The sequence below is a fragment of the Zootermopsis nevadensis genome, unplaced genomic scaffold (genome assembly GCF_977971745.1).
Source record: "Zootermopsis nevadensis isolate Lab colony 2312 unplaced genomic scaffold, Znev_1.0 Znev_ptg000002l, whole genome shotgun sequence".
NCBI classification, from domain to species: Eukaryota; Metazoa; Arthropoda; class Insecta; order Blattodea; family Termopsidae; genus Zootermopsis; species Zootermopsis nevadensis.
Genome location: NW_028259134.1, coordinates 15,958,573 through 15,982,417, shown reverse-complemented (window position 1 = coordinate 15,982,417; position 23,845 = coordinate 15,958,573). Strand labels below are relative to the sequence as shown.

Sequence of the window (23,845 nt, the reverse complement as noted above, 5' to 3'; positions counted from 1 at the left end):
ATGCAGTCGCAGACAGACATAACACACGAGTTTGTAATATCCTGAGAGGTTAGGTTAATGTGTGAAGGAACACAATCTTAAGTAGTGCTGAATATGAATGTTAATAACATCCAGGTGAAAGTTGGGTGCTCACTGGCCATTTTGAAGAACCTCTACCGCCACTGTCAGATTAGTTGAACTTTGTAACTTGGACTAGTAAAATGATGTAAGTTGTTACTACGTACACTAGAGTGCGCAAGAGTTTGAAATTCACGTCGAAAAATCCGCAAGCTGTAAACTCAATTTTATTATTTACAAGTTGAATCGAAAATAAATTCAGTTGCTCCTGAACGTCAGACTTCAGACGGGTACGTAAAATCAGTTTCTGAACTTCACGTAATGTTTTCTTGAATTCATTGTTGGCTCTGAAACTCGCGAAAGCTATGGAAAATACATTCGATGAACTTGCAATTACCCACAACAATGCCGTCGTAGCTCTTGTTACTGAAATTAGTTTATGTCCCTTATAGGGCGTAATTAATATGCACCATATAACATAAACATCCCCAATGAGACATACTGTATACGCCATGAAGTCCATTAGCAATGATAATCCATACATTGAGTTAATCACACGGCAGACTTGGTATAGGTTATTAAAACAAACTCTTAATTCCATAATCTGTGCTATAGCTGTAGAAGTGATACTAGAAATATTTTTGCGAAAACCTACTGGTTTTTGTGAATTCAGTATTGCAGAATGATCTCGATTATACAATTCTTCTGTTACCATAGACAAACAAAATACTTTTTTTCTACTGTAAAGTCTTGATCTTCTGGATAAATGGCTACTGCGAGACGGTGAAACGAAAACATTATGAAGATTTTTATTCATCAGTATCAAATTTTGTGTAAGTACTTCGACAGTATTTACATACTGCAAATTATTTACAAACCATATAAGGTCACATAATATTATTGACACGCCGTAGTAGAAATTAATGTGACCACGCGGGTAAAAATAAGAATTAACACTGTGAACAGTAATATGGTATATTATACTAATTGTTGCTAAGATCGTAAATCTTACGTTATGCTTCTTGTAGTAAACGTTATTAATTTTTGAATGATACTTTTCCATTTTCCACAACGTTTCTACAATTTTCAGCATTTTTTTAGGCCTTATAGACACTGAAAGAGCTAATGCAAACAAACCGGTAGAATTAATTAGTGGGAACTGCAGAGTTCTAGCCACCAACTCTGAGAGAGAATCTGCATTATGAATAAAGTTTGAAGAAATAGCATATATAAGTCCAATCAGTTGAACAGTGAGCATTATTAGTGACCAGATAACACTTTTTAAATTTGTTTTCCATGATATGTCAATTGTTTCTTCTTTCTTCTGTGGATTTGTAACGAAGGAATAAGGCGCTAGCCCAAACAATCGTGATACAAAGTGCACAGTTTTAAACGCATCCCTCGTACCGTTCCTGCAGTCTCGTTTCTTCCACATCTTGTAAGTTAATGGCAATTTTAGAGTATTTCGCCTGAATCGTGGCTTTTGTGTTACCTTACAATGAGCTAACACTAGCCTTATTGTTACAACTCAACATGATCTTGACCCAAATGAATTCATATCAAATACGTAATTTCGATTTTTTTTGTTTTTAATGTAACGCCCTTTTTGTAGTTTATTTGTTTGCACGATTAGGAAATAATTTATAATTTCCGACTAGTTTGAGCATTTCATTTTATAAGGGCAAAAATACGACTGCTTGTAGAAATACGACGCCTGCCTTTCTCTTTATATGCATATATATCTTTTGTTTTGTGTTAGAAATTGACATTTTGTTAGATAGACACGCAAGGAATATGGGAAGTTACGTTGTTAGAATATGTCAGTTTAGATTTATAGTATAAATGTAAAATTATCTGTCAATATCATACCACTATCTTCTATAATACATGACACAATTTATTAATTTGACAACATTATATTCCAGTTTTTCTTTCGAACCGACAATGGAACAGCGAAACTCATGAAATTGGTTTCTGAACTCGTAAATAACTCATTAAAATCTTATGCTTGCTGACAATTCATAATAATCGAATGAACATGCAAGCTGCATTGAAACCGTGTATATCTGTAGTAAATATGTCAGTACGTTATGTACACGAATTAAGACGTGTACTGAAATTATACAAGTCTCCGTAACGCGACATTTCGTAGCGTGTCCCAACTTTTTGTATTTCAGTATGGTGTAGTATATTTTGTAAAGAGCTGATATTGAAAATTATTACACAATAGACCTTCATGTCATATAAGAAGTCATACTTTCATGATAACTTTATTCTTTTCGCTCAGTAGCCGGCTGTAACTCATGTAGACTTCATTCTCTACAGAGGTGTGAAGAAAACTGACGGAAATCTTCTATAATAAACATCTGAAATATATAAAAGACAGACAGATGTAGGATTACAATAAAACAGACTGAGTTCTTAAGAGCAGTTATTAGATCAGTGTTTGACAGCCGCAAGATGCCCAGGATGGGAAACGTTATCACAAATATAAAATTTGCAATCCGACCCGTGCACATTGTAGCTCAGTTATTTGGGCTGGCGCCTTATTCTTTTGCGAGACATCCTGTGGATAATGAGGAAGATATCGACATATCTTGGAATTCCAATTACGGACGTGTTATTTGGTCAGCTTTATTATTGATAATTCAGACTGTAGGTATTATATATAGATTAGCTTTCAATTTCGTCAGACCACCAACATCGATTTCAGAATTGTTGTCCAATGTTATACATTTGCCATTCATCCAAAGTACAGGCGTATTGGCTGTGTTATTTGCGTTGAAGAACCGTACCAAAATGTTGCAGATCATCAAGAGGTTATCAAGCGTCGATACATTTCTCTTCAAGTCGAACGACAAAGTTTACAGAAAACATAATTTGTTTCTTGTAGTAGTACTAACTTGCTGTGCAGTGTGTATCTTACCATTGTACTTTGAGCATCACTGGCGTAGTGGGGGTAGACCTGCAGAATATATCCTGGTACTATCCCATGTGACGTGGTTGATTAATGACTTGCAATATTTAAATCTTTTAGTTATCCTGAAGGAAAGATTGGTGTCATTGAATGACAAACTCAGATCAGTTTTCAAAGTTGATTCTTATAATCGTGGGGAATTTAAAATACCAATGCAACCAGTTAGCCAGGGTATTTCAGAAAGTATTTCGCAATCTGAATTTCGGCTTCATAGTGTTTTTGTGCGTCGAAGCTTTCAAATATCTTTGACTCCAGAGCTGCCCTTCAGTCACAACATATCGGAAATTGCAAGTGAAATTCTTACATTTAGACTTAACTATAATGCACTGTATGAAATATGTGGTTTGATAAACTCTATGCATGGATGTATAATACTATTTAACTGGTCAGTATATACAGTAAATTTTATTATAAATCTCTATTATGTAACTATTTCCAGCTTTTATACTTCTGCATCAGACAAGGTACTAACTTCTACGATAGTGAATGTGACTTTAATCTTATCGATCATATTATCACTGATACGAATGTCGATTATTGCTGTTTTCTGCCAATGGACCAGCGATGAACACCAGAGATGCTTGAGCAACGTTCAAGATCTTGAACTGATGTACTGTACGGAGGAAGATATATTGATACAATTGGAATCCTTTTCAGACCAGCTTGCGAATAATAAAATAGAATTTACAGCCTGCGGAATATTTCCAATGAACTTGTCTGTACTCTGTACTGTAATTGGATTAGTGCTCCAGTACCTCATATTTTTGTTTCAAATGATAGGTTTATCTGAACATTAAGTGATACTTCTGTGAAGCAAAGTTAATTGTGTTGCTGTATGTATTCAGATGAACAAACATCAATGAAACATTTGCTGTATAACTTCTAGCACACCATACTTTGTAGTTCATATACTGAGACATAGATGAGTGTGACGTACCAGTTAACAGTTTTAGAAAGTTAAGATATAATTGTCTAACATGGGGCTTTCTGTTTACGACACTCAGTACTGCCTTTATTTATAAATACAACGGGAATATATTGATAATTTTATGTTTTGTAAAAGAGGTTCCGAAACAGAGCATTCTTTATAGAACTTGCTAGACTTAAGATGGCTGCCTTCTGATTTTCTTCACTTATGATGGAGGCAGCAAACACCTGTGAAACGTCGATCGGTAAATGTATACCAGACTACATGACACGAAAACTCAGAATACAGCCATCTGCATTCTTGCAGCCTTGGAAACTTCAAATTTCACTTACGAGACCTATCTTTCTTCAAATGCTTCAATCTGTTATGTGGTGAGGCTATTGGGAATTGCAGAGAAATGGGTATACAATTAATGATGCTCTGTATATATAATTTACGTTGGTACACAGGTAATTTTTCAGATACAGTATCAGAGTCGTATCATTATTAAGAATATGATTTTGAAATACAAAAGTATTTAATAAAAAGTTCTAAGCACGTACGTTTGACGTTTTCATAGCAAATTCCCCTTTCCTAGTCCTAATGGTTCTTTAGTTTAAGCAATCAATTTCACACCGTTGTCATTTTGTTGTTCTATTATAGGCGTTTACCTCAACAAATGTTTAATACTTTAGGAATATTTGTTGCTACACAAAATTCTGAAGTTGGTATCGCTTTCTACGTCGCCATGTTAGTATTGCTAATTATTTTCGGGTCTGTGTTAATTTATTCTTTGATATCATTCAGTCAGCGTCAACCCTTAAGATTATGTCACTTATTTAGGCTATGAAGCTGGGGAAAGCAGCGATGCCTCCCTCCATCAGTTAAAATTCAAATTGACCACATAGCACTCCAACAGTTGAGTTTTCATGATAATTTGTTTCTTCATCACTTTATATGTTTCTGATAAAGGTATGGGATGTAAGCGCCATATGTAACGGGCTTCTCTATCAGCAGAAGTCAGTTCATTTATAATTATGTAGAAGCTTAGAAATTTTCGATTTTACGAATCCTAAAATCACGTTTATATTATTTATTACTTTATTGACATCTATTTTTCCCAGTTTATACATAGCATAATATAAGTATTATATTCAGTCGTAATTATCTATACAAATATATATGTTATACATAGATATATATACAATGTCTAATGCAGTAGAAATTGTTCAGTTAGCCAGCATATGAAATGAACAAGAATATTTTGCAAATAGTTTATGTACTACAACGTTAATTGGGTCTTCCAAAGCGGGGTCACTTCCATACATCTACACGTGCATGGCTGTTTAACGTGCATAAAACTAACTCTCCAGAAGAACTAACACTGTAATGTAAGTCGTGGCCGTTAAAATAACACTACAGAAAAGTGACAAATTGATATCGAAGAAATCACAAGCACTAAATTCAAGTTTGCAGTGTTTAATTTGATTAGCAAACAATTTTAATTGGTTTGAAATCTCCCTGCTCATATCCGGATGTAACTTTATTGTTTGTACGTAATACACAGTTCTTTTGTATTCATTTTTTAATCTTTGGCAGGATAAACATACCACAAAAGGTCTAACCACATTTGACACATTCCATAACAGCAATGCTGTATATCCTTCTCGTGGTATTAATGGGTCGTCTGCTTTGTAAAGATCTATAAGAAGCCGAACTAAAATATACCCATCTACAACCAGACACATTATATATGCAGAGAACTGTTGTAGAAGCATGTATCCATACATTGAATTTAACAAAGAACACATCTCATAAAGTCTGTTATATATTTCACTTAGCTTCAATATATGAGACGTACGTATGGATTCATGGTTTGATATTTGTAGAGTTTTCCCCATACATTCTTCAGTATTAACACTGCTGTCGATATTTGACGCGTATCGATTCCTTGTGTGTCGTCTGCGCATATAAACAAAGTTGCTAGAAACATTTCCAATGCTGTATTCCTTAGCGGAAAACATAGAAATGTTTCCATTTAGCGTTGTTAACCTAAGTTTTAGCATTTCCACAACATTCAGAAACTGCAGTTCGTTGATGCTCCATATAAAATATGGAACGTATATTACAATTACATAGAGAGGATTATAAGTAAGATAATAATACACATCAAAATAAAATAGTATTATTGAAGAGACCGTGACACACAGAAGTATTATCAAAAGCTGCTTGTGTTGTTGCTTGTATATATTGTTAGGATTATGGAAAAGGAGATTGTCGGTGACGTTCAAGTGCTTTACGATCTGTAACATTTTACTTCTGTTGGTGGTTAGTGCAAGCATCATTGCCGTCATACTTGTAGCAGCAAAGAATGGAAATTGTATCGTGTCCTCCACAAAATCGACAAGAGAATTTGGTGGATTGATGAAATTGTCCGCTGTGTACCATATAATTCCAATAAACTGTGTAAATAATAATACTAATGCCCAAATAATTTTCTTAACATTGGAACTCCTAGATATGTCTATTAATTCTTCCCCAGTTTGTGGGTTTCTGATGTAGCAATAAGGGGCAAGGCCGACCAGCTGAGCCACACAATGTAGAGGTTTCACACTATAATAGACATTAGTATTAACTGGTTCTTTTACGAACATATTGTCAGTCTGCGTGTATGAGATCCACGAAAACTTTCGAGTAGAACAAATGTAATGCTATAATTTCTTAGGAATGTCATTAATTTTGTCGTAATTTGTGTTTTTATGAAGCTATTGTACAATCTACTCCCATCGCCCTGAAGCACCCACGAAATGCCAATCAGAGTCGACGAGACTATACGATTTAACAGCTGTCAAGACGGTCATCTCCGTTCCCGTCGCCATGAGAACTACACCATCCGAAGTTCAAAGGTATTAACTCGCTGCGCGTTTCAGAAGCGCCCAGTCACTGGTTTCCGGAGGAACCGGTCTTGATGACATTCTGCGGACCAAATGTATTAATCTGCTGCACGATATCAGTGCACTTGCTCAAGTAATTCACATTATCTATCAATTTACATTCATTATTTAGATTTAGGTCGTAAGTCAGATTACCACGGACGACTTCCTGGTCATTTGATAATATTTACCTGATTTTATAGGACTCACTAATTTCACGCAGTGGCTTCTACGAGTGTCCATTATGAAACTGGCAGTAGAAGTCTGTAGCACAGTTATATTAATGGCACATATAAATATTGTATAGGTTTTCGGAAAATTAATTGCATTATGTATATTATTTCCACATCTATCAGTGGTAAAAAGTTTATTTTCTTGTTCGTTCGTTCGCTCGTTCAGAAGTTCATTATTATGACTGTTCTCCCATTTATTTTACTACACGAGCATTTCCTTGTGTTGTCGAATATGTTTGTATTAAGGAACACATCACACAGCTACATATACATTTTAAAATAAAGCCATTTTTCTTATTTGTGATATACCTCATATTATAAAATTAAGAATATTTAAATATTTACTTCAGTATCAATCGTCCATTGTGTTACACTTTATTTCTTATATAACTAAGGAGAATTTGTTCTGTACCACACAGAAACGAAGTTATGTGTATGGACGATGGCATGTCATATATACTCGCATTGTGAAAATGACATTTATTCGCTGTGACAAATGTCAGCATGTCACATTCTGACGTGTACAGTAATATAAATAGAAACATTTAGTTTCTAACTTCAGTAGTTTAATGTACATATTTACCTTGTCCGTCATAGTTTTTCATGTTACTCTCTTCATATAGAACGTATAAATTACAAAATTATTTGTCCCCAAAGTATTTTAATTTTTTCCATAAATTAGAAATACGTAAAATGATACGGAAGTGTTTATAAAACAGAAGCTTTATAAACACTCACTCAGAAACGATCGATACTTTAATAAAAGGGAATTATGCTTTATAATGACAAGATTAATGTACTGTTCATATTTTTATGTGACTGTTTATGGATGTGAATGTTTGCTACAGGCAACACACGTGGTTATAAAACATATATATATATACGAGTCATATGGCACGTTACTGTAGATAATGACAATAATCTTGTTCAAATTATTTAAGAGCGCCTATAAGAGCATAAAGTGTTACGTATTAAATCATTGGGTTTCCTACGTATCGCACACACAAATTAGCAAATTTTACCCACTTATGTGATGTGAAGGAACACGTGTTTTCACACTGACATGCAGGAAGCTTTAAGACCTCTGCGTTTTGTGGCAAAGATTGTGGGGATTGCACCCTACACCTTTATCATGAACACAGAAAATGGTGAAGTAACAGTTAATATATCATGGAAATACAATCGCCGGAGTGTTGTGTGGTCTCTTTTGTTATTAACTGTTGGAACTGCATCTGCTTTATATAAAATAACGCAAAATTCCATTAAACATTTAGAGTCTGTTACACGTTTAGTTAGCACTTCGTTGGTTATTGCATGTGTATATGTGTCAGGATTGGTACCTATATTTCTTGGATTAACAACTTACCGGAAAGGAATGTTGAAACTGGTAAAGATATTGTCAACACTTGACAAGTGCTTAATTCGACACAGCGATAACATGAACAAGGAGCATGAAGCAAAGATTCTGACTTTTCTTATGTGTTTTATAGTGCTTATTATTGCAATGCATGGATTAATAATTTTCTCCTGGAAAAATTATGGCATTTTAAGTGGTCTCATTTTGTGTTTTGCTGATTTAACTTGGCTTATAAACGACATAAGTATAGTAATTACGGTGATGTTATTGAAAGAAAGATTGTCGATAATGAACAAAAATATTGAAACTATTTTGATTGCAGAATTGTATAGATACAATGTAGCTAACAAATCGAATTCCCGTGTCGCAAGGAGCAGAATGCACAGACTTTTAACTGCGTCACGTCTTGGACATGTTTCTGAATTTGTAGAACAGCGTTCTATTTTACATCATGACGTTCAGAATTCAGTGCTGACAGTGAAAGCTGTATCATCCTGTCATCAGCAAAAAATTATCGCAATAATTGCAACTTACAGAAAAATATATCAGAGACTGTACGATGTATGTTGCTTAATTAATTCAATGCATGGACTTTCGCTGTTATTGAGCACTATTTCTCATACCTTGCGTTTTATTTCAGAAGTTTATCACGCCATTTATTTCTTAATAATTCCGTATAGTAGTATTTCGGGACGGGATTCGAAGACAGAAATTATGCTGTTAATAATTTGCAGCTTAATAACATCAATTAGAATGATTTCAATTCCTTTTGCATGTCATAAAACATGTGAGGAATATCAGAAATGTATAGATATTATCCAAGAATTGCTGTTGCGTTCTGATCAGAAGGACATAACATCAAACCTCAAGTTATTCTCAAGTCAGCTTGAAAATAACAGAATTGAATTTACAGCTTATGGATTCTTCGTTGTAAATTTGTCCTTATTGACAACATTAATGGGTGTAACAGTGACGTATGTTATCCTTTTCATTCAGTCCTAGCAAGTATGGCTTTAGATGTAAGTATAGTAATTTTAATTTTGAAAAGGGATCCAGCAATACACGTTTTATTAAAGCGAGATATCTCGGGTTAAACACTCTGTGTGTTAAACTTTAAGATATGAGAAATAAATATCCATGTTTAATTAGTTTATTGTACATTTACCATAACAATGAATTTGCATTTATAAAGACTTTATGCTTTCAAAATATTTTCCTAAACAAAATACGACGCTGTTCTTGGCGTTTCTTCTTCTTTATTACGCCGTCTCCTTTACAGGAGGTTGGCGACATATTATGAACAGGATCCTTCCATCCTTTTCTCGGACTGGGACCCGTTCATATATGTTTTTTAGGCAGGTGATACAGAAGTGGTTTGCCATTGCCTTCTTCTGTGTGTATGGAGTAATTGTTGGGATGCCACGAAGAAACCGGGGAAGCCCCCGTAGGAAAACTCCGTGTTGCCTAGACCACGGCCTTGCCCAACACAAGTTATAAATTCGGGCACCGCCGGGAATCGAACCCGGGACCCAAGGATTACAAGGCCAGGGTTTAAGCATGCTTAAAAAATTAAAGCCTTCTGATTATAAATTATAATTAACTGGCTAAAAGCATATTTGCCACCTGTCCAATTTTTCTTATCCTTGGCTTGTATATTGGGATGTAGTATTTCTTATAATAGAATTTGGCGGTTATTATTGTGTAAAATGTAATATTGTTTTGGTGTAGTTCTTATCAAAGCTGTTTAGAACAATGTTAAGTGTACGTTATATGTCATAACTGTGTTATACGTAATGTAGCATCTTATGAATGTTTTACTACTTTGAATTTCCTGCATGAATGACTTGTATCAAATGTGTGTTTCTTATACAAAAATGCAGAAATTACATTGAAAGTCACAAGTGTTCTTTACTGTTGTTAAGGGATAACTTTTCACGTAGGTTATGTTTCTATGTAACATAGACAGTATACGTGTAGGCTATTAATTTATAAATATAATTGATTTGTTGCACAACAGTTGTGTTAGAAACTACTCATTGTCTGAAGTATGTTTAATAAGCATTATGTTTTAGAGGATTTTATCCCAATTAGTTCCCGGAAATCTTCAAGTCAATTATGATTTCAATGTAATTTGCTTTTTGACAAATAGAACTTGTTGTGTCGTGCGTTTCACACCACTCTGTATAAAAGCAACATAAAAATAGCCATCTACGAACGATAACAATACTCAGTGAGTTTCTGCTACTGCTGGGTGTAAACGCAACCCCACACAACACGCGTGTCCCTGCATTCGTTAACCAAACTTGGACTGAACAGAAAATTCTTTTATCAGCAGGGATACAGTCCCCAGCGCTGTAGGAGTTTCGAAGCTTTGTTAATTCTGCTGGCAGTTAAAATGCAGGACAAAAATAACAAAATGTCCCTGCAGTCCCTGTCAGTGAATTTTACTTCATTATTTCCCATTATTTTTTTGTACACATCAAACTACATTTGAGTCTGGCTTATACAGGGAAGTCCCCAAAAAGAAACAACACTGAAAATTAAGTTAAATACACTAATGCAGGTTTCACTGCTCTTATCAAATGCAAATTTGTTATTTGAACATCGTAATACGTGACAAATAATAAGTACATTTTAAGCTGCAGTTTTGTTAAGATGCTTTGGAGAGACAGCAACACATTTGATATAAAAAATTAAGTAAACATTCAATTATTTAATTCTTGCTACCATGCAGTTCAGAATGTTTAGTACAACCACATTATATCTAGCACCTGAAGTTATAAAATACAAAGCTTTAATGTTCTCTGTTGTGTATTGTAAGTATCTGCCTTGAATTCAGAAAACTAAGTCCATGGATTAGAAGTTTATAGTACACTAACTAGTAACGATATTCCCCGCCTGTTATGTAACCCGGTTTATTACCGTGCTCACAAAAGCCAGAAATGGGCCCCTATCCTGAGCCAGATACATCTAAATGGTCTTTGCGAAACATGGCGTTTCGCTCTGGCACAATACACTATTTAAATGCACTAATACCATCTGAGAATTAGTCTGGAGAGACTGAGAAATTTAACGATAAACGTCAGTCAGGATGGCCGGTGACTCGACATTTCAGCTGAATAGCATTTTGCGTTAGTGTTACTAATTTTCCAATAAAGAATAAAATTCCTTCAGTAAATTTTGATGTCAGATAATATTAAAGTTATAAAAGTACTGCGACACCTAGCATTCGGTTAATACACATCTTCGGAAAATGTAAGAAATTTTGAGTTTACCTTTGCAGTATTTAAATGTAATTGTATTGTTTTTTTTCGTAGGAAAGTTAATGTTAAGTTGTTGAAACTGTGCACTTCAAGTTATGAACTAATTATAAACACTTCAAGTGTAACGAGCTTTATGAACTAAATTACAGTGCATGAAAATTATCGGATTACCTATTTTCTCTCTTTCTTTACCAAGAATCCGAGGTGTTTATCGGTACAATGGTAAATGAACAGCAAAGATTATCGCGAAGGGACAAACAAGAAACTGACCCATTATACTTACACTGTGCTGTACAAAGCGTGTCTCAGTTTCAGTGTGCATAAATAACGCTGAAACGTCACTAGCGTCCTCAGAGTAGATATCGATTTAAGAAAGTTTGAATGTTAGTTCTTATGACGACTGGAGACGAGGGCCCTAAGGCTCTAAGAAATATATAGTTTTGATGGCAGACTGGATTTCGTGTTAGCGTTGTTGAACCTCTGAGTTAAGCCAGAGATAGATGATAAATGTAAAAAGTCTGTCTTCATAATATTATTATAATAAAATGTCACTGAAAACTTAGATGGTCTAGGAGATTTTTAATATCTTAATTGCCTTCATTTTACTGTTGATGTTTTCTTCCAATTATATTTCTTGTGAATATAAAATGAAAACTAAATAGAAAGTAATCTTTGAAATGAAGTTTGGATAATTGGATTTTGTTTGCTTAATGGTAAGATCTCGACAGTTTATAAGTTTGTAGGTGCTAGTGTTTTCTCAGTTCTGTGACTTTTCATTCTTTCAAAAAATGTTACTGCTTTATGAACATGCAGAATATTTCTCTCCTTCTTTTTAAAATATTTACGAAAAATGTATCAGGAATTTAACTTGTGAAATCCAGAACTTTGATTGAGGATGGTGGTAAATAATATGGCACCTAAACGTTAGAGAAGAATAAAAAAGGAGTCGGTTTTCTTTAACTACGTATTCCTAATTGTTTATCGCGTATTTTAGTGACGTATAAGAGTGCATATGATTACAAACCGAAATACAGACATTTAATACATCTGACGTGTCTGCGTTAAATGCTGTATAAGTGTTATAATATTTCATATATTGTGTTTCTCATTATACGCGTGTTATAACAAGTGTGAAAGCTGTCGTACAAACGTCTGCCTAATCGGATGCTGTCTGCAAATCCTGCTGTTCTTTGTCAGCTTTTAGACAGAGAAATCGGGGAATATTTCTTCGAAAACTTCTAACTTATTCGTATGACTGACGGCCCTGCCTTTATCCAGTTGTCGCTATAGACGACGAGAAGGATGTTATATCAGACACTATCTACAAAATCTTACTATTTAATACTTGTAAATTTGAGGGAAATTATTGCAGGGTAACATTTTGCCTTCACGTTAAACATGCATTGATCTTCAGACTGTCAAGAAGACGCTTAGTATAAAATATTAATGTGTTAGGACAGTTGGTTTCTCCTGCTTCTTTATTTTGTACAGGAGTCTTTAATTTTTTGTAGTTAGTATATTTTAATCATTTCGTATTTTTAATCTCTTATTTACAGAAATAATTCATTACTCACGTAGTGGTGTGACACATCTGGACTTAATTTTCAGTATTAATATATTATGAAGGAACAGAAAGAACTAATTTCTCTTCGTAGAAAACTACATTATAGAATGGTGATGATATTTGTGTTACTTATGATTCAAACAGTTATGTGCGAACTTAACAAAACCCGCTTAATAGAACAACAACATTTGGTGACATGTTTGATTCAAATCAGTAAACAGTACTTCGACCAGCAGATTATGATCTCTCTACCAAGATACGACGAACAGAGTTTCAGAAAAAAGGTTTCAGGGGGCACTGAGAACAAGTTCCTCGCACAGGAAGGAAACAACTTCGAAAGCATCCTACTTCACAAACTTCTGATCTCTGGTCAGTCGTCAGTGTTTGTATATAGGGACGCTGATGAATCCGGTGTCGAAGAGATGCATTCTAAACATTCAAGTTATTTAATTTACTTACAAAGAAATGCGATAGGTAGCTTGAACTATAGGCTTCAATGTTTGAAAAAAAATTATTTCCGGAATCTTAAATCTAGATTTGTTGTGATTTTGGACAAGAAATTTGAGGATCCAGAAAAGGAAGTAACGAATGTCCTGTCAAAACTTTGGGAATTCAAAGTTATTAATGTTATCGTATTATTAAAGCTTAGGGCACAAGATGTTTTGCAGATAGGTATTGTTCCAAAAGACTTGAAACAAACCCTGGAAGTAAGAAAATTTGATAATGTAATTGGTATTTACACTTGGTTCCCATACAGAGATTATAAATATTGTTACAATACAAGAAAGTTTTATCTTCTTGATGTGTGGATTATGGAAGGAAATGGGCACTTCATCCTTAACAGTTCTCTTTTTCCAGACAAAGTTGGGAACAGTCTGAACAAGTGTACGGTTGTAGTTTCGACAACCGAATACTATCCATTTGTAGAATTTCCGATTTACATAAAGTCTACTGGATCTGTTAAGGCAGTCTACGATAAGGGATGGGATATTAGTCTTCTAAATATCATTACAGAAGTAATGAATGTATCAGTACAATTTCTGCCTCCGTCTAGAGAGAAATTTGGGAGATTTTTAATGAATGGGACCTTTACAGGCATAATCGGCGACCTGGCGTACAGCAGGTGTGACATAGCTGTGGGCGGCCTTCCTTTGACCCCGCCGTTTATAGACACGGGCGACCACTCAGCGATTTATTCAAGATCCGAATTCGTTTGGTTGATTCCCTGTGCGAGGCGTTTGCATGGTTGGAGGAATATATTCAGAATTTTTTCTTCAACCCTCTGGTTATGCGTATTTTTGTCCATATCCTTAGCTGCTTGTATTATACATTGCCTTGCTAAATGTACACTGTCTTTTAAGACACCGGGTACTGAAAGATACCTTGACATGTCCGAGTCCTCGTACAAGATTTTCGCTGTTTTTCTGGGAACATCAGTTTCATCCATACCTCGAACTACGCCTTTACGAGTATTCTTTCTTGCTTGGATAGGTTACTCGTTGGCTATCAGTACGGTAATCCAGTCTTTTCTTACTTCATTCCTTGTAAGATCTGATATGGAGGAACAGGTTTCAAGTTTTAATGACATTTTGAATTCTGGAATGGAATATGGTTTCACACCACAGTATGATATATTTTTCTCAATGGCTGGTACATCTCATGAAAAAGACGTATTAGGTGACAGAAAGAATTGTGGATACGAGAAGCGTTGTCTTCACAGGGTAGCACATAAAAGAGATTTCGCCATGCTATTTAGTAAGGTGAACTACGACTATGAAGTAAAACACGATTATGTAGATCCGGATCGTTGGACGATCTTGATTTGTACGATACCAGAATCATTTTTGGGTTTTTACTTTACTGTGTATACCCCGAAGGGGCACCAACTTCTGGGTCGTCTTAACGTTGTTATCAGTAGAATACTTCAGGCTGGTTTGTATGATAAAATACAAGACGCGCATGTGCATTGGATGAGGTTGAAACTAAAAGTTCATGGCGAGGAAACAGATGACGATGGGCCCTACCAGTTATCTTTACAACACCTGAAAGTCGCCTTCTTTATACTTATGGCAGGGCACCTTATCGGCCTGATCGTATTTTTGAAAGAAATTGTGTATTGGAAATTTATACGCAGTGCTTAATATTTATCGCTTCACATTAACATTTTAGAGATAAGTTGCTGTCGTAAAAAGTGTAATATGAAGTATAAAGTACACATTTATGTGAGAGTATTATTGTTACGCATACAATGCACGCTGTAACGTATAGGATATATGATACTTAATACCGTTCAGTAAACTGTAATATGTTGTAAAATTTAATTAAATCAAACGTCTCAATAAACAGAGTACAGAGTGTCAATAATATTTCTACTTCCTGTTGGTAGCTATAATTTTATTTAACCTTTCTAATCCCGAAGTTCCTGATTTATTTTAAAAAAATTAAGTTCTTACCTCAAAGAAAACACAACACTACACCATTACAAAGATGCTCGTTCATGCTGTTAAGACAAATAATCCAGTCCGATAATCAATCCGTGGGGTAGACGCAGAGTTATCTGAAGGTTAAAGCATGTTTTACAACTAGGCTCTGAAGGGTTAAATAACATTGAATGAAGGACGGTTTAATATTTGTACGTTTCTATGCTTGCCTCTAAAGACACTAAAATAAACCTCCACATGTGACAATTTTAAGATCTACACAATTCGAGAAACAGCTTTTGGTAATGTATGACATTTGGTAGATTTACGAGACAGTGATTTTATTGTCAGATATATAAACCATAGGAAGAAAAATGTCTTAACAGCGTTATCATGGCAACAGTTATAGTAATTTACGCACACAAAAAACACACACACACACAGAGTCTCTTATAATAAAAATAAGATATTAAGAAATCTCAAAAAAGAGAATACAGTAGATGAATACGTCAACTTTAAAGGTTATTTGATTTTCATTCACTGGGAAGTAAATACAGAAATTTTGTCGTAAGTTGTGTAAGAACGGGCTCACTAGTTTATGTAAACATAGATAGCTGTCTTTGTTACCTCATTTATTTTCTTCTTTATTTATGTTTTTATGCGTAGTTGGTTTAAAATGCAAGAAGGAAATTTCCTCTAGGGATAATAATTGCCATTAAACCTTCTTGTGTATCTTGTGTTAATGTTTACGTTATTCTATTTAAAATTGTATGACAGCTTTTAACGTGGAGAACTCTAAAATGATATTGTATCTAAGTACAATGTAATATTCTGCAGAAATAACAAGTGTCCTAAAAAGAAGCAGTTATTTTAGTATATGGAATAGATAATAATATTTTCCTTGTCAAACAATACAAACACGCTTACAGGAACATTTTACTAAAGCCACAGCTAAAATAATATGTCTTTAGAATTGTCCGTGACTGCTTTTGTAATAGTTTTGCCTTGTTACGCAAATAGTAGAAAACCGTGTAGGAAATAAAAAAGTTGGACCTTATGCAGACTCGGAGAGCGGGAACAAATAGGCGTACGAGAGACGAAGAGGCTTTTTCACCACTCGATGTCCCATGAGACTCCTCCCTTATGTTCCGGTTTTCCTCTCTGTGGTCCGTCCAACACTTTGGACCAGCTGCCCTCCACATTAACTCTGCTCTTACCATTTTCACTCTCATACAGTTTTCCCTTGCCCTCTACGCTTGCTTTAAGTCCAACTCCACTCTCCTCGTAAACCTTGGTTCGGACACTTCCTCTTGGAGTTTCCTTCCTGTCGTCTGGCTGTGGGGAACGGCGGGATCTCTCCAGAGCATTCTGTGAGACAAAAGATTCGTATCAAGTAACGTGCCCGATATGATTAAAACACTTTTACGTCTGCTAAATGAAGAAGGAATACAGAGACACAATTTAAATAATATTATTTTTATAATTACACACATATGTTTTTCCAAGTTCTCAGTTCCTTGTATCGATGTTATTCGGCCATGCTAGCCTTGGTTTCCTTAACATCGTGTTTTACGTTATCTTTGGTCACAGACTTGAGGTTCCCACAGACGTGAAGACATTGGTCTCCTGGAAAATGGTCATCTTCTGAGAAATTGCGCCGTATGTTCTTGTGAAAAATCGCCCTGATGATGGAGGCAGCAAGGACCTCTGAAACGTCGGTAAACTTCTACCAGACTACACGGCGCTACAACCCAGAAGACAGCCATCTTCGTACTCACCTCCTTAAGCATCTCAAACATAACATGATCTTCTGGTTTGTGATGACGTGTGGTCTCGTTTGTTTCCTTCCGAAACGCTGATGCCGACGCCTCAAGAATATCATGATCGAAATTGCCTTCAGTTTACCTCTCCCCCCCACTCAAAGCATTAAATTTGTTATCTTATCAAGTCATCCACTCTCTCACGTCCCCTGCAACTGTACAGACCATAGTATAAGCCTCTTACGTACGATAGTTTCAATAAGAGATCCTAGCACTTTAAACTCCTACTTATTTCAACGTTTATCACTCTCAAAGTCTTGGAATCTTATAAGATCTTCTCCAGTGCACACTTCTAACAATAAAACGGTTTATTGACGTTTTACCATTCTGAAACAGGAATCATTTCAAGTGATAACACTGTAACTTACTTCAGATAACTGAGCTTCGTCTTCTCTTTCACTGAACGGTAGCGCCACACATGTGGCAACGACAATACCAAAAGCCGCCAGCAATACGATGGACACCTTCATGTCGACAGCTAGATGAAAAGAGATAACTCTTATAATTTCGCTTGTAATTAGTACAATATACAAATAATTAACCACCTATCGAAAACAAATGTCTGATAGCCTCGTTAGACACAATCAGAATCACGACGGATTGTCCCATCATCCAAACCTGTTCCTAAAAATGTGCCTTAATTATTCCCCCCCCCCCCCCCCCCCAATATTCTTCTCAATATTCTGTCTGCTTTTCTCGAGACTTTTTCATTGGTTAAAATTCTGTACGTATTTTCTGTCTCACTCATGCTGACCACTACATGCCAAAGCCATGATAACCTCCTTTATTTTACTGCCACAATAAAGCATGGTAATGACCTTAATAAAGAAGAATTTCGTTATGCAGTAGGAATACTAAATTACATGTATCCTTTTGAGGTCAAAATACAAACTAAGAACTTTATTATAAACGAATTTAATTTATGTATCGCCTTACACGTTTCACAGTCACACAAAACAATTGACAGAATTACTCGAAAGAAAAAAAAACTGTATGAAAACCGAATACCAAAAAGCAAGTACCCAATTTAATATCCTTATTTTATTTATGAACTTTATTTGTGTTTATTTTTCTTTTAGACACAAATATCTCACGTTCAGTTACAAAACAACTTTCCAGTGCGCAGGAATGTATACTCACGTTTTCTTCTTAACCTATTCAAGCAGAGACTAGGCTGGCACAGAGATTTCGTGTAAGTCAAGTTGTGCCTTATATAGTCGGTTGAACTGCGGAAAATAGCGCGGATAAACCCCGGGAAGTTACCTTCATCCAGTATACATATAGGGTAATCAGCTGTTAAGTTCTTCATTGTAAACAGAAGAAGACGGAGTTACAATAGAAAAAGTAGTTCTTCCCCGTTTGTGTTGCTTCTCGGAACGTGAGGTCTCAGCTCGTTCTCAGAACCAATCTGCAGGTAGCATTGAAGGACGACAGCTCAACAGATCTGCACAACTCCTAGCCTTACTGTTGCATTCAGTGTTACGGCACAGTGTAATCTGAGGAACGGTGATGGTAAAATGACTAATTGTACATTTGAAACATTTTTTCAGATCCGCTGCCCACATATAAGCTGTAAATTTCGATGAAACATTCGGTGCTAACCAGTAACTCTCCAATTTAAATTTCTCTCCATGGATAAGTGTCATTTTGTGAAGACTTGGAGGCAATGTAGCGTGCATTCTGTCACACAGTACTAGATTCACAGAAGTGGTTGCCTCAAGTTTCGGCCGCCTTATCCCAGGGGCAAGAAACTGTCTTCTAGAATGTGGCTATGCGTAGTTTCGTAAAAACTGATAGACGTCACAGAGGTGTTTCTGTCTTTGTTATAAGGGCGATAAGTGGAGGCTGTAAGCACCTCTGAAACGTCGGCCAGTTTCTACGAGACTATAAAGCGCAACTTCTAAAGACGACCATCTTTAGAAAACTTCTCGTTCGGGAAATCTTACATTCTTCTAAGAAGTAACTTTACTGTGGTAAAAATAGTGACTTCTGAACGCATGAAGAAATTCTCGTAGCACTCAATACACGGGTCACGTCGACACAACATTCTTTTGTCTGCGGTATGACATTAATTCTTTCCTTAGAAGTAAGACATTTGTAACAATACGAATGTTTAATGTAGGATGACGTAGTATGAATGAGCACCTGTTCTTGTGGAAAATAAGCATATCAGTATGTCAATAATTTTTACAATGACTAATCTGTCATTTCCTTTAACCTGGGTACAGAGATGGAGGCGTTTTATCCTTCATTAATTTTTAAGAGAATTCTTCGTTATGAATTGTTGTAAAAAAGCGAAAAACATAAAATATAACAGAGACGACATGAATGCCTCAACATTCACGTAACGCTGACAAGCGGATTTTGATAAAACCTTTAATTTCGTGTATAAGTTTACAGTTTTTGGTTAAATGTAACTTGTGTCAGTAACTGTTCAATATAACCTCTACCTCACGCGAAATTCTTACCACAGTCCACACAGTTCTTCTGAAAAATTGGACAATCTTTTTTTAATCTATTCTGAAGATGTTAATGGATCAGGGAAAAATTATTATAAGAAGTCAAAGATTTTTTAGACCCTAGTAAAGAGCTTGGTCTAGTAGTAAATTCATGGAAAATAAAGCAAGTGTTCATTTGTTATAACCAAACTACAGGACAAAATTATTAATTGCTGTGTTTATAAGACCACTCAGCTGGTCCCAACCTTAGCTACATGAATCTAATTCACATCCTCCAACCCTATTTCCTTAGATCCATTTTAACTATATTGTATATATTTATTATGTTATACTATACTATACATAATATAGGCCACGGTCACTTCCTTCCATATATTCGCCATTTAATTAATCATACTATAATTCGAAACTGCATAGCCTGGGTTATTGTTAGTGTCATTAAATAAACAGGAACCATAATACATGAACTTATTAATTAACTCCGTGAAATAGAGACCTGCTTGATAACCTAAAAGTACAAACAGAGTGGTTAAATTATGCTGTTTTTTTGTGGAAGCAGAAGGTTCATTACCGTGTTTACAAGAGACCGCATATAATAAATATCTGTATTAATAAAACCGTATATTATGTCATAAAATCCTATTATTAGTCTTAATTTCCTTTCTGAATGACAGAAGTAGGTTGTCTGCGTGATCGCCATTTTCCTGTGTGTCTGTTCCCACTTTCAACTCTCAACCAGTGCAACGATTTTCACGAAACTTCCAATGAATGTCTGAAAGTTACGTCATTTGATGGTGATATGAGAGTGACAGTAGCGCCACTTGTTTTAGGATCCTGAAACAATGTATCGTACTTGAAATTGGTATTACTTAAAACAGTAATATGGACGTCTTGCAAAATCTCTGTTCAGCTTTTCTTACCCACTGGAGAGTTGAAATGTGAAATCTTTTATGAAATTTTTTAATAAAAGTGTCTACAAATACGTATGAAATATATTTTGGGAAGTAAGGTGTTTGTTAAAACTGTAACAAACCTCACGTTTTAAGCAAGGACGGAGAAGTCCTTGACCATCTGAGAGACTATCAGCTTATCAAGAAGAACGTTGTTGCATGGAACTGGGTACTTTTTTATTTTACATCAGCAGTTTTAATTATTAAATTTACTGTTCAAATCTGAATACTTCTAATAAATGTGGTTATCATAAATATAATTATCGTGTTTATCGTAATTTTTTCAAATCCGACGTTTCGGAACCGTCTCCGTTATCAGGGATGAGTAGAAGTAGTTCGTACTCAGTCGGAATTGAAGACAACAGTGAAAAAAACAACTAAAAAAACTAATTTTTATGTTATGTTTCATTCAAATAAGTTATTTTTACAAATACATACAAGCGACTAAAAAAACGAGGATGTTATGAATAATAAGAATAATGGGAAACATTAAAATAAAACATATTTATTCACAATAAGATCAATAAGTGAACAAGTACACAATGCAATATGGAAATATAAAGACAAAAACACTTTAACAAAATAACAGCGACACAGACCGATGAGATGAAAACAGGTTCACAGAAGCTGTAGCTACAGCTGTCATAAAAAGTGGACTATCGTTAAATAAAGTACATTTTGCAGGAAGATGTTTGAATTTAGAACATAAACCCTCACCAGTGGAGTAACTCTGACTCAGTTCATATCACAGGGACTAGGTTGCCTATCTCCCCACAAAACGAACTGCAATCAGAATGTGCCTTGCACCTTGAAGAAAGCCGAGCCTTCACCATGGCCGTGACGCAATGGCTGCGTATAATCCACACCGACTTTGGCCTCGATCCGCTTGTCCCTACTCTGCCATACCGTTCCACTCCCTTCCGCCTTCACCACCGGGCCCTTGCGGCTGTCTTCGTATATCCCGATCTTAGCGCGATTTCTTCCTTCTTCAGGGACAGGTGAACGTCTGGCTCTACGCAGTAGCTCATGTCCCTGCTGATGGTCTTGTTTCTCCTTCTGAAACAGACGACGATCTGATAACGAGGCCTGTTTCAGGCGTTGAGGTCTTAACTACTACCACTTTCTTTAAAGGTTTTATTATGTAAGATTTCTGGTTTTCACGGCGGTGAGTTTGAAGATGGCTGTCTTCTGGGTTGTTGCACCGTGTAATCTGGTAGAAGTTTACCGACGTGTCAGAGGTCCTTGCTGCTTACCTCAATCATCAGGGCGAATTCGCCTTGATGATTGAGGCGAGCAGCAAGGACCTCTGAAACGTCGAAAAACTTCTACCAGATTACACGGCAGAACAACCCAGAAGACAGCCATCTTCAAGGTTTTATCAGTTCACTACATGACATCAAATCAACAAATATAGCCCATTAATGATTTTTCGACTGTGTCAGAATAGGAGAATAGCCAGGCTTCTGGTATATAATCTGAACTGGAGCATCTATAATCTTGAGACTTGCAAGGAATGCAGTAAGTCCGTAGCGTTAAACTTCTTGGCTTACCTCCTGAAAGTTGGATGGTAGCGCCGAACAAACTCCGACGGCAATAATAACGACCAGTAGAAACCACGCTGACAGTTGCATTGTCGCTGCTGCTTCCTCACTGTCTAGAATATGGAAAGTTCCGGAATACAGTACTTCATACAAACCCTGTTACCGGAATACAAACAGCTGGTTTTAAAGCCTTGCTGCGCTGAAGTTATATTACTTACTTAACAACTCTATTAGCTGCAGCTGGATACTCAGTCTTGTGGTTACCATTTGGGGCCCCTTAAACTTTATTCCTTTAATTATGAAAGCTTCGAGTAATCCTTACATAATTTGGGTAAGGCAAAATGTTATTAAACCACAATTTGGTTCTTAGTTCTTCCACTATCCATGAAATGTACTTATCCCTCCTTCGTATTCTTTTTGAATTTCGGTAACGTTAAAACTGCGAAATAGTTAGTACATTTGAGACAAACTTTTTCGAAGAGTAATAGATAATTAAGTTATGTATTTAAAAAATAATATTGATCTGCTATATATTATACACAGTATTTTTTTGCTTTAATATATACGTATACTTGTTTATTTAATATTTTATTAAACTGAAATTAATTAAATTTAATTACATGTACTTACTTCTCACAGCTGCCTTTAAAAGATGTTGGTGCACACACCATTACTCGTCAGTCGTCAGAATATATAGGACAGCAGAACAGGAAATATTAAAATACGTCTTTAAAACAATTTGCTGTTCTTCCCCGGAAATGTGAAGTACCTTCAGTACAAATCCATGTGGGAAAGTCACGTGTATTCTGCGAATTATTACCTCCTATTCACCGTATACATTTTGTTCCCCTCACGAGCTATGTGTGACGTAATAAACAAAAGACAGAAGCTAAGCGTTCTTGTTACTCAAGTTTCAAGAAGTCCCTTAGTTAACCTTGAATTAACGTCTCGTGGTTTGGAAGATGTAATTCTGTATGCATTTATTTTAATCGATGAAACTACTCACGGTCAATGGTGTCTGATTAAGGCGAAAGGAATTTCATACCTGTGATTAATTATTAATAAATCTAATGTTCGAAATTCTTTTATCTAGCGTTCTCCGTTTATCAGTCTCTGGCCTGGCTTATAGACAAGCAGAATAAGGTATCTGGTGAAATGACAAGGGTTTGGCGAAAACTACATTATTTGTAATTTAACCTTGCGGTTAAAACCTTTTCAACGAATATATGATAAGAGGTAACCAAAATAAGCTTTCAGTTGTACACTAGAAATAAAAGAAGTTGGACGTCCAGGAAAGAGGCAGGAAGTTGAACTTAAAACAAGATGATGCTTCAAAGAGAAGTAGACAATGATGACGGTAAAGA

At 35.6% G+C, this 23,845-nt stretch overlaps 4 protein-coding genes across 7 annotated transcripts in view; 2 read left to right on the top strand and 2 right to left on the bottom strand.

The window, feature by feature from the left end:
- The window catches only part of LOC110835194 (GTPase-activating Rap/Ran-GAP domain-like protein 3), a 245,277-nt gene that overhangs the window by 45,564 nt on the left and 175,868 nt on the right, over positions 1 to 23,845 (top strand). The window lies entirely within an intron of this gene.
- Positions 14,164 to 15,518, top strand: LOC147875082 (glutamate [NMDA] receptor subunit 1-like). The gene has a single exon (XM_087351163.1). It carries the CDS (start codon positions 14,311 to 14,313, stop codon positions 15,430 to 15,432), a length of 1,122 nt encoding a protein of 373 aa, XP_087207289.1. The 5' UTR covers positions 14,164 to 14,310; the 3' UTR covers positions 15,433 to 15,518.
- On the bottom strand, positions 15,596 to 18,767 carry LOC147875081 (uncharacterized). The gene is made up of 3 exons (XM_087351185.1): positions 18,672 to 18,767; positions 17,900 to 18,009; positions 15,596 to 17,079 (listed from the first exon to the last, which is right to left on the bottom strand). The coding sequence occupies exons 2-3, from the start codon at positions 17,999 to 18,001 to the stop codon at positions 16,822 to 16,824; spliced, it is 360 nt and encodes a 119-aa protein (XP_087207311.1). The 5' UTR covers positions 18,002 to 18,009; positions 18,672 to 18,767; the 3' UTR covers positions 15,596 to 16,821.
- Positions 21,426 to 23,213, bottom strand: LOC110835203 (uncharacterized). 2 transcript variants are annotated; one of them, XM_087351203.1, is made up of 3 exons: positions 23,112 to 23,213; positions 22,491 to 22,637; positions 21,426 to 21,996 (listed from the first exon to the last, which is right to left on the bottom strand). In XM_087351203.1, the coding sequence occupies exons 2-3, from the start codon at positions 22,569 to 22,571 to the stop codon at positions 21,730 to 21,732; spliced, it is 348 nt and encodes a 115-aa protein (XP_087207329.1). In that variant the 5' UTR covers positions 22,572 to 22,637; positions 23,112 to 23,213; the 3' UTR covers positions 21,426 to 21,729. The 2 variants fall into 2 exon arrangements, with proteins under 2 accessions (XP_087207329.1, XP_087207319.1); XM_087351193.1 differs by having other exon boundaries at positions 22,491 to 22,594; positions 23,112 to 23,202.